Here is a 13,540-nt window from a genome sequence, read left to right as displayed (position 1 = left end):
AGGCGCAGAGCATAGGGTCACCCAGGACAGAGCGGGGAGCCTCAGCTCCTCGTCCCCGGGCAGCACTGGACACCTGGCTCTTTTTTACTCAGCTCCAGAAGTACCGCGGGGGCTTGAGCCAGTTCCCAAAGAAAACCGAACGCCCCACCTGGCATCCCCAGAAGAAGACGCCTTTGGAAGGGAGGGGGAGTTGCTCTGTGAGTTGGAGAGAAACCGTTAGTTAGCGCACGGATTCAGCAAGGTTTTCACAAAGTGAAGCCGGCTGATGCCCAAGTTACTGATCACCACACCTCCTAAAGGGGAATGTCAGATATTCTCCACCTCCACCCGAGCTGTGAAGGGGCAGGTTAGAGACAGGTTCCCTTCGTGCAGTACCGCAGATTACAGATTAAAGAGGATTTGCTGCAGGGATCATCTGCCGGAAGGATGGAAGGGAGAGGCTGAGTGGCTTTAACAGGGCAGTGGAGCCTTGCCTGTGGCTGAGGATAGTGGGGAGGGCCTCAGAAGAGGCCAACCCAGGCGTGACCCAGGCCCAGCTGGGCCAGTCTTCCTCCCACAAGCAGGTGAGACGCTGAGGGGACAGATGCCCCTGAAGCTTTAGAGGCATTAGAGGCTCAGAAGGGTCAGAGCAGCAGCTAGGGGAAGGCAGATGCTTGGTGAGTGGGGTGTTGGTGAGGGATTCCCTGAGCTAAGTAGGGTCTGAGCTGGTCAGGCTCCTGTGGAAGTTTCCAGAAGCATGTTCCGTCCTGACCCCCAAGACCCCTCTCTCAATGGCAGGCTGACTGGCTTCTGCCTGAATACACTCTGGACAAAACTGAGACCCACAGGCACGGCCCTCCCTGTTGGTAGAAGTGCCAGAGGTCTGCCTGCTGTATTTCAGTCTGATCTGTGAACCAGTAGCAGTGGTCGGGACCAGTTAGAACTCAGCCAGAGGAGGGAAGAAGGCCTGAGGCAGCAGGTAAGATCAAGCTGAGAAAAACAATGGGGCTGCTACTGGAGCTGTTATTGGCTGTTTGGCACTGGTGGACTGGAAGATGGCAGGGTGTTCACGAGCCAGCAGGTTGAGGAGAAACCTTCCTAGTTGGGTGGCCTTGCTTCACCCGTCAGGGTCTCAGTTTCCATAGCTGAAAATGAGGGGATTAAACTAGATGATTTCTAAGCTTCCTTGCAGCTCCGGCCTTCTACAAGTGGATGGAGTGGGGGAAGGAGGATATGCTGTATTCTACTATAGGCCTTGGAGGAAGATAAGAGAACAAGGCAGCAGCAGGAGGTGCTGGAGAAAGGTTGGCCATGCAGTGATTCAGGAGAGGACCCAGGATCTGAGAAAAGGGGGAGAATGTATAGAATGGGGGCAGCAGCTTGGCTCCCCGAAAGGGAACCTCTAAAGGTAAAGAGAGGCTCCCAGAAAAGGTCTGGGGTAGATCAGAGCATCCAAAGCTGTACTCAGGAAAACAAAGACATAAAGAGAGAAACCAATGGCAGTTGGAAGTCTGCAGAAGCAGCAGCTGCTGCTACCATCAGCCCCAAATGTCAAGCTTGGGCTATACAAAGCCCCACTGTTCAAAGCCCTGGGCCTCCAGTACTCATGTATGCACTCTAAGAATACCTCTTACATGCTTCCAGAGTCCTGTAGCCTGGGGTGAGGAGAAAGCCTACATCAGGGAAGACAGGACCCAGCAGAAACCCTTACTTTCCACTATTATAACATGCCCCTTCCCCTGATCTCAGCTGAATTCCAAGTGTGGACACAGACACATCTCAAAAGGCAGCCCAGCCAGCTCATCCTCAGCTGTGGCTGGAATCCCAGTTCTTCTCTGGCATCTGCTGCCCAGGCGCCAGAGGGCCCTGTGTGTCCTGAGGAAGGTTGGTACCAGCTTGCCTTGAGGAAAGTGAGGCCCCAAGCAAGTCCTGGGACCATGGAACTTAGCTCTAAGCCAAGAATATTGGTCTAATCTCTTTCTAATCACTGTACCACAGGCCTAACATGAGGCATGCTGGGTGAAATAAAAGCTGAAGACTGACTTTGAGCCATCCCCCCTGCACAAGCCCTGCATGCTAACCTACCACAGCATTCGGAGGACTCTGAGAGAACTTGGCCTGGCCACAAGTCCTATGCTAACTTGGCTGTCTTACTGCCTGAAAGTCCCTTGCCCTCTCTGGGCCTCTCTTTCCCCCACTGAAAGAGAAGACTGGACTTCTCTCAACTCTAGCTCTTACATTCTGTGTGAGGGAGTTAGAGTCTAATACAGCAGCCCTTGCGTGAGTCACTGGCAATTTACTGAGTGCTCTTCCTCATCTCCACCCAGCAGGTGGCCTGGCCAACTCTGCTTCAGCATGGCTCAGCTCTTGGAGCGCTAGCTCTCCCTCAAAATTCAATATCCCACCAAGCATTGATGGCCTTGACTAGAATACAACTCCCCAGGCACTGCTAGGGCACGGTATCTGAGCCAAGTGCCTAGGGGAGTGTCTAGCTGGGAAACTCAGCTCAGCTACCATAGCTCTAGCCTGCTGTCCTGGGCTCCGTCGCTTAGGTCAGGCCAACATGGTATGTCCTGGCCCCCTCCACTAGGTCGTTCCTGCCCACCCATAGGTACAGGTTGTGTGGCACAGGACCTAAGCAAGGAGGCTGCATGTGGGCCATCCCAGGGCCCAGGTTCAAAGCCGATAATAAACAGCAATTACCATAGGAAATCAGGATTTCAGATCTGCATAACTAGCAATGGCCATTTCTGCCTCTCAGTAGCTAAGTTTCCCTAAAGTGGTGCAAGAACTAATCATACATCCCTTCCCCAGTGAGATACATGAGTCACTGATGATACAGTCAGAGAGCCCTCGGACCAAAGGATATCACTGGGTTGTGTCTTTCAAGGAAACCTCAGCAAGTCTGTGCAACGAGGTCTGTGGTGGACAAAGGCAATAAACCAAAATACATTAAGCCCAAATCTTCCCCCAGCTGCTGCCACGTGTCCCATGATCCTGGAGGCAGGCATAAGGTGTGGGTGGCAAGGCTGGGGAACACTGTGTTTCCTGGCACCTGCTGAATGACTGCAAAGAGGGGCAGTTCCGGAGCTGGTGGAGTGCTAGAAGCCAGACAGTCCTTCCGACACCCTCCGCGAGCAGGGCAGGGCTATAGGAGCTCAGGGTTGGAAAGGACTTACAAACCTCCTGATGTGACTACTCACCAGATGTCTGAAGGCTCCCCTGCCTTCCCAGCCTCTGCTCGAATACCTACCTCCAATGGCCAAAAACTCACTGATTCTAAACAACTGCCCTTCAACCTTTGGGCAGCCAAGTTACCAAAGTCTTCACTATACTGTGCCAATATCTGTGTCTCCCTGGCTTTTACCCTCCATACGCCTCCATGCTGGAAGCTTTGCTGACTCATTTCATTGGACTTTGCTTTGTCCTTTGATGTCCACACCCTTTCAAGTGACCCATCTGTATACTTTTCTCTACCGAATTAACCACAAGCTCCTCAAGGGCAGGGAGTATGTCTTCTCTTTTAACCTCTGCTCACTTCAAATCAGCAAACATGTGATGTGATGTTTGTCTGGGTGTCCAGGCCTCTGCCCCCAGGAGATGGCTGATCAATATGGATTGACTAAAAGGACTCATTGATTAGTTTTCCATTCTGATTTTAGAGCCCAGACAAGCCTTGAGGCTCTGGGCTTCATTGACCCTTCACTTGCCCTTCATCCTGGCTGCTCACAAGCTCACACCCACCTCCCAGCCTCATGGTTCACATGCAAGGACACAGATGTTACTCCCACTAAAACCTTTCCCTTCACAATTCTTGATACCTAAAGGTGCTGCTGAAATATTGAGAAGTATTTTCCAGGGAGACGTGGCTATAGAAGAAGGGTTTCTATACCATATAGTTGACTCCCTGGGACAGACTGCTCCTTAAAATGCTTCCAGCTTTGATGAACAAACTCTGAGCCTCAGTTTCTTCATCTGTGAAACAGGGAGAATAAATCCACTCATAGGTTACTATGAAAACCCACTAATGCACTTAACGTGATCACTAAATGAATGGTAGCTATTATCTCCACTAATAAGAAAATTATCAACATCAAACCAGTAACTGTCAACTGTGACTATTTCAAATGCCTTCCCTCCAAAGGATTTGGAGTGTGCACATGTAATAGGGGTAGAGAGATGGGAGGACAGAGAATACCAGAGTAATGCCTTAAATTAAAGTGACATTGGAATGACCAAGCCACTACCATCTGTGGAGTCAGCTTCTCCAGCGAGACACCATCTCTAGAAAGCTAATGCTTGGTCTCAGACCTACCCACCCAAATTCCCGGAAACAGCCACTGTGGAGACCCCTGGAACTAGATGGCTTTGCCGGCAGTGGGTGTGCCAAGGAAGCGACACCCACAGTGTCAGCCTGAGCTTCCCTCAGGAACTGCCTCACATTCTGTCCCCCTCCTCCAGGCTTCATTCAGCCCTCAAGGTGCAGCTGTCTCCTGCTGCTCCCCTAACAGCAGCTGAGCCAAAGGCAGCTGAGCAGAGGAGGGTGAGGGACATGGCCATTTCTGCTTCTCAGGACAGCCTGCCTCTGGCTGAGCACCTGTCAGGGTGGCTCCTTTGTTACAGATTTACTTCCTCACCCGAGTATGCACCCTGGCCTGTGAAGCCAAGCTCCCTACTCTACCCAGGCCCACTGTTTCTGTTACTTGGAAACAGAATTTCCACCATTTCAAACAGCACCAAACTACTCTGCAGAAAGATGTGATGTTGGAGATTGGTTCCAGTCACCACACAGCTTCTGAAGTAATTTCCACCATTTCAAACAGCACCAAACTACTCTGCAGAAAGATGTGATGTTGGAGATTGGTTCCAGTCACCACACAGCTTCTGAAAATACACCAAAAAGTCCACGACGGATGTGGCAGATTTTTCCCTATGTGGGATTATTCTGGGCAAAACAAAGAACTAAGAAGAGAGTCTGGCCTCAGCTCTGCTATCAAGTCTGAGAGAAAAGCATCGTATTTTCCTGCCCCCATTTTATAGGCAGAGGGAGTAACCTGCCCATGTATCACTGTGAAGCCAGGACATTGTCCCCTCACTCTGTGCTTCCAGGCAGACTGCACCACAGCTTGTACTAGGTGACCAACTGTCCTGGTCTGCCCAGGACTGAGGGGGTTCTTGAGATATGGGACTTTCAGTGCTAAAACCAGCAAAGTCCCGGGCAAAACCTGATGAGCTGGTCAACTTAGCCTGTCCCCAAATTAGCAAGTTTTAGCCAGAGGTCACCAGCCTTCCATCCTGCTCTGGAATTGGCTGCCCATGGTAGCTGGAAATGAACAGAGTGCCATCTGACGGGGTAAGATGCTTGCTTCCTAAGAAGCTGTGCAACAATGGTCAAACTGCTATAAAAATCCTCCCAAGGCCGGGCGTGGGGACTCATGCCTATAATCTCAGCACTTTGGGAGGCTGAGGCAGGCAGATCACAAAGTCAGGAGTTTGAGACCAGCCTGACCAATTTGGTGAAACCCCGTCTCTACTAAAAATACAAAAACTAGCTGGGCGTGGTGGTGGGTGCCTGTAATCCCAGCTACTCAGGAGGCTGAGGCAGGAGAATCATTTGAACCCGGGAGGCATGGGTTGCAGTGAGCCGAGATCATGCCACTGCACTCCCAGCCTGGGCGACAGAGCGAGACTCCGTCTCAAAAAAAAAAAAAAGCCTCCCGAGATGCCTTGCCCCATTTTCAGCAGTTCTGCTCCATTCTTTCAATGATTCTCTTTCTTCTCAACTATGAACCTCTACCTGAAGCAAGAGAAATGCCAGGTACAGTGGCTGGTGCCCATAGTCCCAGCTGCTCAGGAGGCTGAGGCAGGAGAATCACTTGAGCCCAGGAGTTCAAGATTACAATGAGCTATGGATCGCACCACTGCACTCCAGCCTGGGCAACAGAGCACTTTAAAAAAAAGTGAGGGAGGGTTCCTTCCAGATAGCCCATGACCTAGGATTCTGTGAACATCCTCATGAATGTGGAAACTCCCTGAGTTCCTCAAAGGCTTTGGATTTCTCTTTGTAAAGGAAGCCAACCTGAGCAAAATGTTCCTGTGATTCAGAAGACAACAGGAGGCTGATCATCCTATCCCTCAGGGGTCACATGACATGTCATCCAAAAGACACTGAGGTCTGCCTTAATTATCAGTGAGATGGCCTCCTCTGATTCCTGGCCTATTTTCCAGAGTTGGTTTCTTGCATAATTGATAGAGCAGAGAGTAAACCACCTTGCCCTGTGACAGTCTGAGAAGTCACATTTAAGGATGAGTAGGTCAGATGCCTTGAGGAAACAGCATCTTGGGGCTAACACACCCTGTCCATCAAAGGCATTGCAGTCCCTCCCATCAGAACTGCTTTATTTTCAGGAACTCCCCAGGGCTATGTGAGAAGACAGCCCCCAGTGACCCGTTAGGGCACCCTCAGGACCTTCCTGTTGAGCTTTTGCTAGTTCTGATCCCAAAAAAAACCCATCAGGAATGCTTCCCTCAGTCCAGCACAAACTCCTCTAGGGAGACTCCAGCCCCTAATGTCCCAATCCAAGGATGAGAAGCATCTGTCCACCCCATTCCTTAGACAAAAGGGCCTTGAAGGGCCATTTGGGAAGGGACTGACACTTAGGAGAAAGAGATGGGCTGAATCAGGTGCCATCCCCAGCTGTTCACCCAGAGAAGCTTGTGAAGCTCAACAACAAACATGATGCCTTCCACAAGCCAGGCATCGTGGCCAGGCCACCAGAGAATCCCTGCCAGGAATGGAATCTGGAACAGACTCTATGGTCAACCATTCCCAGATTAGAGGAATCAGAGGCCTTGGACACCAGCACCACAGCATCTCCATCCTGAGGCTGCATGGGGCCATGCTGGCTGGGGGACAGGCTGGGGAGAGCCTAGCTCTCTCATGCATTAGAGAGCACCTGGCCCACCTCCATGCCATCCTACCTCCAGAATGTCAGAGAAGATCAGCAGCCCAGCTGCCTGGGAGCCTTCTCTTCTCGGCTTCTGGGGAGCAACTCTGTTGCTGAACAGGGCTGGAAAGCTGTAATTATTGAGACAGGATAAGAGCTATTTTAGGAAGGAGCCATCCTGTTGCCAAGGCTTTTGACTTACTAAACTAAAACATGATGCACACAAAAAGGGGGTGAGGATGGGGGAGAACAGGGAGGAGCTTGCTCAGTCAAAAACATCAAATCTTGACTGAAGGAAAATATTAACCCCTTCCCAAAGGTACAGATTTGCATCTAGGGGTGAGCAAAAGGCTAGCTAAGACACCACCATCCCTTGGCTTTGGGAAGGAGGGCCTACCCATATCCCTGACCCCCTACCCATATCCCTGCGAACTCCCTCTCTCCTAAGACCCTCCAAGAGCACTTACTCAGTCTGTTCCATCTATTTTGACATTTCAGCACCAACTATTTCATATTGTTGTTTAAATGTTTCCTGTTTGTGTTTTATCTCCCCAACCATATCATGGCAAGTTTCTCAAGGCCAAGGAATGTGTGTGCTGTGAAACTTCAATGCGTCCCCTAAAAGTGCCTAGTAGAGTGCTAGGCATCTGAATAAAAATTGTTCATTGAAAGAAGGGAGGGAGGAACGAAGGAAGGAAGGGAGAAAGGGAGGGAGGGACTTACTGTCTTGCATGGAGATAATCTCTGAAAGTAGCCACTCCCACCTACAGCTGAGCTCAGGGTTGGATAAGAACCCATGGCAGTGGGAGGTGGCAGCCTTGTTTCTGGTCACCTCCCCTTCAGCTGTTCCATTATCTGAGCTTAGGTTGACCCCCACTATGCACTCATTTGCTTTCTATCTGTGGCCAACTGTCCATCCTGAGTCAGCCCATGAATGGGACCCATTAGAGGCCATTGTTAGGCTTTGGGAAATAGAGAAATACAGCAAGAGAAAATAATGGAAGTAGGAAGAGCTTTGACCATCTTATCAAACATGGGCCAAGAATAGCCAAAGTACTTATGGGAACAATGCAGTGAAATCAGGATACTGCCAAAATGAGGACACAGGACTGCTGAGAGCAGAGTCCACCTTGAGTTTTTCCAAGTTGAGGACCCAAATAGTGTGTAACCCAAAAAAGCGACCCCTTTCTAGAATGCCCCAGGCTGAAAAGAGGAGAACCAGGTGGGGACTGATCCAACGGCTACCTAGACAGCCTTCCCACAGAGCACTTGGCAAGATTCATCATCTGCCAAAAGGTCTGTTCTTTCTAGGACTGCAACTAGCTCATACAGTGCTTTTGTGCAAATCCCCCTCTGGGGAGATGCAGCCCCACAGGTGCACAGCTTGGCAAATGGAACACAGGTTAGATTTCGGCCCCCCACTTACCCCCTCCACCCAGTGCTCTTGTGCAGTGAACAATCTGCTCAACCATAGGGAGCAGCTCTGTCTCCCTCCATGCCTACTCCCATTACAGGACAGGAGATGGATTTGGATTGCAGGGTGGGCCCAGGAAGACTGGGAGTAACCTCCCAGGGGCATTCTTACCTCCTCATCTGTCATAACAGAGTAGAAGCCAGGCATTCCCAGGGGGCAGCAAATGGAATTCAGAGAGTGCCAATAGGAGGGGAAAAAGAGAAATTTACTAAAGATGCCCAGTGGACTTGGGCAAACCTGGCCCAATCCCTTCCTAGTGCAAGTGGCCCAAATAACAGCAGCTAGTATTTACTGAATGCTCACTGTTGCCAAGCACCGTGCTAAGTGTTTTTTTGGTAATAACTTGTAATAATCCTCACAATAACCCTAAGAGGGAGCCATTATTCTCATTAACAGATGAGGAAACTGATGCTTGGAGAGGTAAAATAACTTACCCAAGGTCACAGTCAGAAAATAGTGGACCCAGGGCCCAAATCCAGTTAGATAACTCGAGTTCGTACTTTACTGTGCCGCTACTCTATAGAGCTTTGCTCCCTCTGAGGAGGACTGCCCTTCTCTGCTCTTTGCTGACCATCACTAGGAGGGCTCATGCTGGTTGGGATTGGTCGGCATTCCCAGGGCTCTCTCCTCCCCAGGAACTGCTTTATCCATAGCCCTGGCCTCTGTCATGCTCATAGGGCTGGAGTATATTTTGGGCCAAAATGCTCACAGCAAGAGGTCCCTGCTGCCAAGATTTACTCCTTGAGGGCTGGTCCCCACCCTCCCCTGCCCCCAGAGAAGCCAAGAGTATAAAGGGAGCGGAGGGTCACAAGGTCTGGGGACACTTCTCTTAAGGATTCTAGAGCTGCAAGACACACTGACGGTCTCAAGGGGGAGGCCCAGACATCTCTGAAGATCCTGCCTGGGCAGCACCAATAAGTACCGCAGGTGGTAGAGTGGGGGCATGAGGAGGGTTCTGAGGAACCCGAGAAACACATGAGAAGAGTCCCCAGCCTGAATTAGGGTGAAGTCAACTCTGAGCAAGACTGTGAAGCAGGCGGTTTGCTTTGGTGTATTTTTTTTAAATCATGTGATAGGTGACCAACTAAGCTGAAAAGGCCATGAGGCTTAAATTATTCTCCATTCCAGAAGTAACTTCCTGTTAAAAGGAGACGCTTGAAAATGGAAAAGATCCCAAGCCCCCAAAGAAATGACTCTAATGGTGAAATTTTCAGCAAGATGAGAAGTTCCTCGGCTTCTTCAGGTCAAAATCCCAGCATTTATCTCCTAAACGACCCAACTCTGTAGATACATAGATGCCACTCCTCACCTGTCCTCCCATCCCCCAAGCTCCCACAGTGGACCCATAGGAGGGAAAAGCACAGACCTTTCAGCCACCAGATGACACGATTGTACATTTCCTCTGAGACATCTGAAAGTAACAGAGAGATGGTTGCTTTTCTTCTCTCTGTGGGATGCACATCCCACCCTCCACTACTTGCAGCTCCCTTTCTAGCTCCACATTTCTCCACCCAAAGGTGCCCTCAGCCCTTGGTCCTCTCCAAGAAGCTCCTCCAGCCTAGAACTACATATCATATACCCATTCTCCCTTTCCCTTTTTTACACCCTCTCTCTGTGCCACTGTGAATGCCTTTCCCCTCCTGGAATCCCAGCTCATCTGCACCCCACCCTCTCCACTTTGTAGTCAGAGTATTTACCAGAGGCCCTTATTCTATTTAACAGCCCTTACCGGCCCTCACCCCAGCTCAGTTCTTCATCCCCACTCAGGAAGCAGCTTTCAACCCTGCAAGCCCTCTCTACTACCTTCAATTGAAAAGGTAAGCAGTGTTGCCTGGAGGAATCAATGCCTGTCACCCGGCCCAAGCATCATCATCGATGTCATTAGCTTGGAGCACAGAGAAGCTGGCAGGGAAGGAATGGAGCAATAGGCTCAAGGATAGGACTAGCTTTGGCACTGGCAGGAGAGCAGCCCTTATTCCCAGAATGAAGAGGTGGTCTTTCCTGCCCACCCCAACATCCCATCTCACTAAATTGGGGCTGCACCTGGGCAGTCTGCTTCTTCACATACCCAGGAAGAAAGCACTAAACCTTTGAATGGGTTGTTTGCAGGTGTGCTTGGGGGTCTGTGGCACTTTATTCAGTGGTGCCCAACTTGGAAACTCCTTTGGTGGTGACGGTGGTGATAGGCTTGCCTTCTCTCTCTGGAACTTCAGATCCTCACAGAAAGGGCTAGAGTCTATTTTAAAACCGGACAATAAAGGATCTAGGGAAGGAGAACACTTAAGCTCAAAATCAGGTGTTGTCGGCTGGCTTTGGGGTGTTTCAACTTCAGGATTCAGCAAGGGCCACCATGAGGAGTCAGGTCCGTACCTAGGTAAGGACCGAGGAGGCAAGGGCCGAGGGGTCAGTTCCAGTTCTGCATGGATGGAGGGCTTTTGCGAGAGTTCTGGATACCTGGGTGTAGGTCCTTGGGACATGTAGGTAGTTTCTGGGGGTTTTGGGGTTTGCTGTTTATAGATGGGCTCTGGAGTGACAAACATGGATGACTTGTGGGAGCCCTCAGACACTGACTGAGCTGTCACACGGTGAGTTGGCTCTACTGACTGTACCCCTGGGGAGATGGTGACCCTGCGGCCAACCTCGTTGTTTCCTCGGATTGGGGCCCTCACATTGGACTCCACCTGTGATGATACTAAGACCTTTGCGGAGGGCTTGGTTTCAGGATAGACAGAATACTTGTGAAGAGACTCAGGGTCTACCCGTGTAGAAACTCGGTGTACACCATCAGAATCTTTAAGGACAGAGAGTTTGAGTGATGAGTCCAAGTTCATATTCCTATACAAGGCCTTGGGTTTTGAAGGAATTGAACTGTAAGGACCTGTTTCTGATTCTTCTACAGGGACCTTTCTCTGGGCTGTCTGATAGTCTGCAGAGACACAGCTGCTTCTGTGCTCTGGGCGAGAGGGACTCCTTGGAGATCTGATCTCGCTAGCAGTCGTAATCCTTTGGATGGGCTCAGTTTGTACTGCTTCATCCTTTGGGTAAGTCAAAATCCTACGGGGAACTCTGACTCCTTGGGGGTTCTGGACCTTGGATGGTGGGTCATCTTGTAAGATTTGTGATTGTAAGTTATCCTTCTGATCTTGAAAACTCAACCGACGAGTAGATTTGGCATCTGGGATTGATGAGGCATGATGGCCGACCTCACGCCCTGACTTGCTCTCACCGCCTCTTCGTGCTGCTTCCTCTCCAGGTGGACTAACATTCCGTAGTCTGCTTGAAGCATGGGAAGCCAGTGTCTGAGTTTGCTGGTTCTTTCTAGGAGGAGAGGAATGGCGGGATGATTCTGTTCTTGGTCCAGTCTCGGTTACCCGAGGAGTGGGTACCGCATAGTGTCCAGGCCCTGACTGGAGGGAGACAGATCGAGGATAGTCTGATGCCGAATGGGGAGTGGTGGGATGTGCAGCTTCTGATCTTCGGTGGGAAGGGTTCAGGGAGACTGCAGCACTTCGATGGCTTGAGGCAAGAATGTACCCATGTCCCCGCTGAGGGGATGTGTTAGTAGTAACCTCAGACCCTCTCTGTGCTGAAACTGCTACCTTGGCCCCAGGTTTATTTGTCTTGACCATCTGATAGATTGTGCCTTTCTGAGTAGATCCCATATTTTACTGGCTCGCTTGTATTCAGGATCCTAATGATGCCTGAATATTTACCCCGTTTTAAAGCTGCTGTTCTTGGGCTCCCACAAAAGTGGCTGTTGTTCTAAGAGTGTCTCAACTAGTCCCCTTAGCTACCTGTCTGTCTGGTGATGTCATAAAGGAGGGAGTTTCCTTCCTATTAAACATCCTAGTGTACAGTCACAATTCTTTACAGAATCCCAAAGAAGTACCTGAAAGGAATCTGTGAATTTCTCTTTGGAGTTATATCACCAAGCCTTTGGCAAGTTTTTAACAAAACTGGGATTTCCTTGTATATAGAGAAGGCTCCAGACCCTCCTTTACTCTCCCCAGATTCTAGAAATTCTCAGGGACTCATCCAGAGAAGGAATCAGCCAGAAGATCCTATGAAGACAAGGTCAAACCAAACACACTGTGTAAGCCCCAGTTTTAATAAGGTACAAAGTACAAAGTTGCCCCAATTTTGTTTGAAACTGTACTGTATACAAGTTAAAAAAAAAGAAAAAAGAAATAAAAGAGAGCTTCAGCTTTTTCCAGGTCTCATGGATGGTTTCATTGCTCCTGGGGTAAAAATCCAGGTTGCTCAAATAATAAAATTCTCACATTCTTGGTCCAGGAGAGTTTGGTGTTTTATTAATAAAGGGATTTGCCAGGTGCAGTGGCTCACACCTGTAATCCCAACACTTTTGGGAGGCCGAGGTGGGTGGATCACCTGAGGTCATGAGTCTGAGATGGCCTGACCAACATAGTGAAACCCCATCTCTACTAAAAATACAAAATTAGCTGGGTGTTGTGGCGCATGCCTGTAATCCCAGCTACTTGGGAGGCTGAGGCAGGAGAATCGCTTGGACCTGGGAGGCGGAAGTTTCATTAAGTAAAGATTGCGCCATTGTACTCCAGCCCGGGCAATAAGAGCGAAACTCCATCTCAAATAAATAAATAATAAATAAATAAATAAATAAAAGTGATTTGGGGCCGGGCAAGGTGGCTCACGCCTATAATACCAGCACTTTGGGAGACCGAGGCGGGTGGATTGCCTGAGGTCAGGAGTTTGAGGCCAGCCTGGCCAGCAAGGTGAAACCCCGTCTTTACTAAAAATACAAAAAATTAGCCAGGCATGGTGGCAGGTGCCTGTAATCCCAGCTACACGGGAGGCTGAGGCAGGAGAATCGCTTGAACCCGGGAGGTGGAGGTTGCAGTGAGCTGAGATTGCACTATTGCACTCCAGCCTGGGTGACAAGAGCAAAACTCCATCTCAAAAAAATATATATAAATAAAAAGAAAATAAAAGGGATTTGGGCTGGGTGCAGTGGCTCACGTTTGTAATCCCAGCACTTTGGGAGGCTGAGGTGGGCGGAGGTCAGGAGTTTGAGACCAGCCTGGCCAACATGGTGAAACCCCGACTCTACTAAAAATACAAATATTAGCCCGGCGTGGTGGTACGTGCCTGTAATCCCAGCTAC

At 49.9% G+C, this 13,540-nt stretch overlaps 2 protein-coding genes across 3 annotated transcripts in view; both read right to left on the bottom strand.

The window, feature by feature from the left end:
- Positions 1-8,664, bottom strand: part of SEPT4 (septin 4) — a 20,771-nt gene extending 12,107 nt beyond the window's left edge. The window contains exons 1-2 of one of the 2 annotated variants that reach the window (XM_011979189.1): positions 8,512-8,664; positions 6,961-7,057 (exon numbers count right to left, since the gene is read on the bottom strand). In XM_011979189.1, the coding sequence (XP_011834579.1) occupies positions 6,961-7,057; positions 8,512-8,519 (105 nt within the window). In that variant the 5' untranslated portion in view covers positions 8,520-8,664. The remainder of the gene's footprint in view (positions 1-6,960; positions 7,058-8,511) is intronic. The other variant, XM_011979192.1, reaches the window with a different exon arrangement.
- Positions 8,665-9,638: 974 nt separating this feature from the next.
- On the bottom strand, positions 9,639-12,214 carry LOC105539083 (chromosome unknown open reading frame, human C17orf47). Its single transcript, XM_011979195.1, has 2 exons — positions 10,469-12,214; positions 9,639-9,811 (listed from the first exon to the last, which is right to left on the bottom strand). Exons 1-2 carry the CDS (start codon positions 12,060-12,062, stop codon positions 9,660-9,662), a joined length of 1,746 nt encoding a protein of 581 aa, XP_011834585.1. The 5' UTR covers positions 12,063-12,214; the 3' UTR covers positions 9,639-9,659.
- Positions 12,215-13,540: the final 1,326 nt, after the last annotated feature.

Source organism: Mandrillus leucophaeus, unplaced genomic scaffold (assembly GCF_000951045.1).
Source record: "Mandrillus leucophaeus isolate KB7577 unplaced genomic scaffold, Mleu.le_1.0 Scaffold20, whole genome shotgun sequence".
Taxonomy (NCBI): domain Eukaryota; kingdom Metazoa; phylum Chordata; class Mammalia; order Primates; family Cercopithecidae; genus Mandrillus; species Mandrillus leucophaeus.
Note: the sequence above shows the minus strand (reverse complement) of the source record. Positions and strands in the feature narration are given on the sequence as shown.

Excerpts from the sequence above, each read along its gene's own strand:
- LOC105539083 (XM_011979195.1), bottom strand. The coding sequence starts at position 12,062 with ATGGGATCTACTCAGAAAGGCACAATCTATCAGATGGTCAAGACAAAT. Across the intron at positions 9,812-10,468 it reads GTTTAGTGCTTTCTTCCTGG|ATGTCTCAGAGGAAATGTAC; the intron begins GTATGTGAAGAA and ends TGTTACTTTCAG.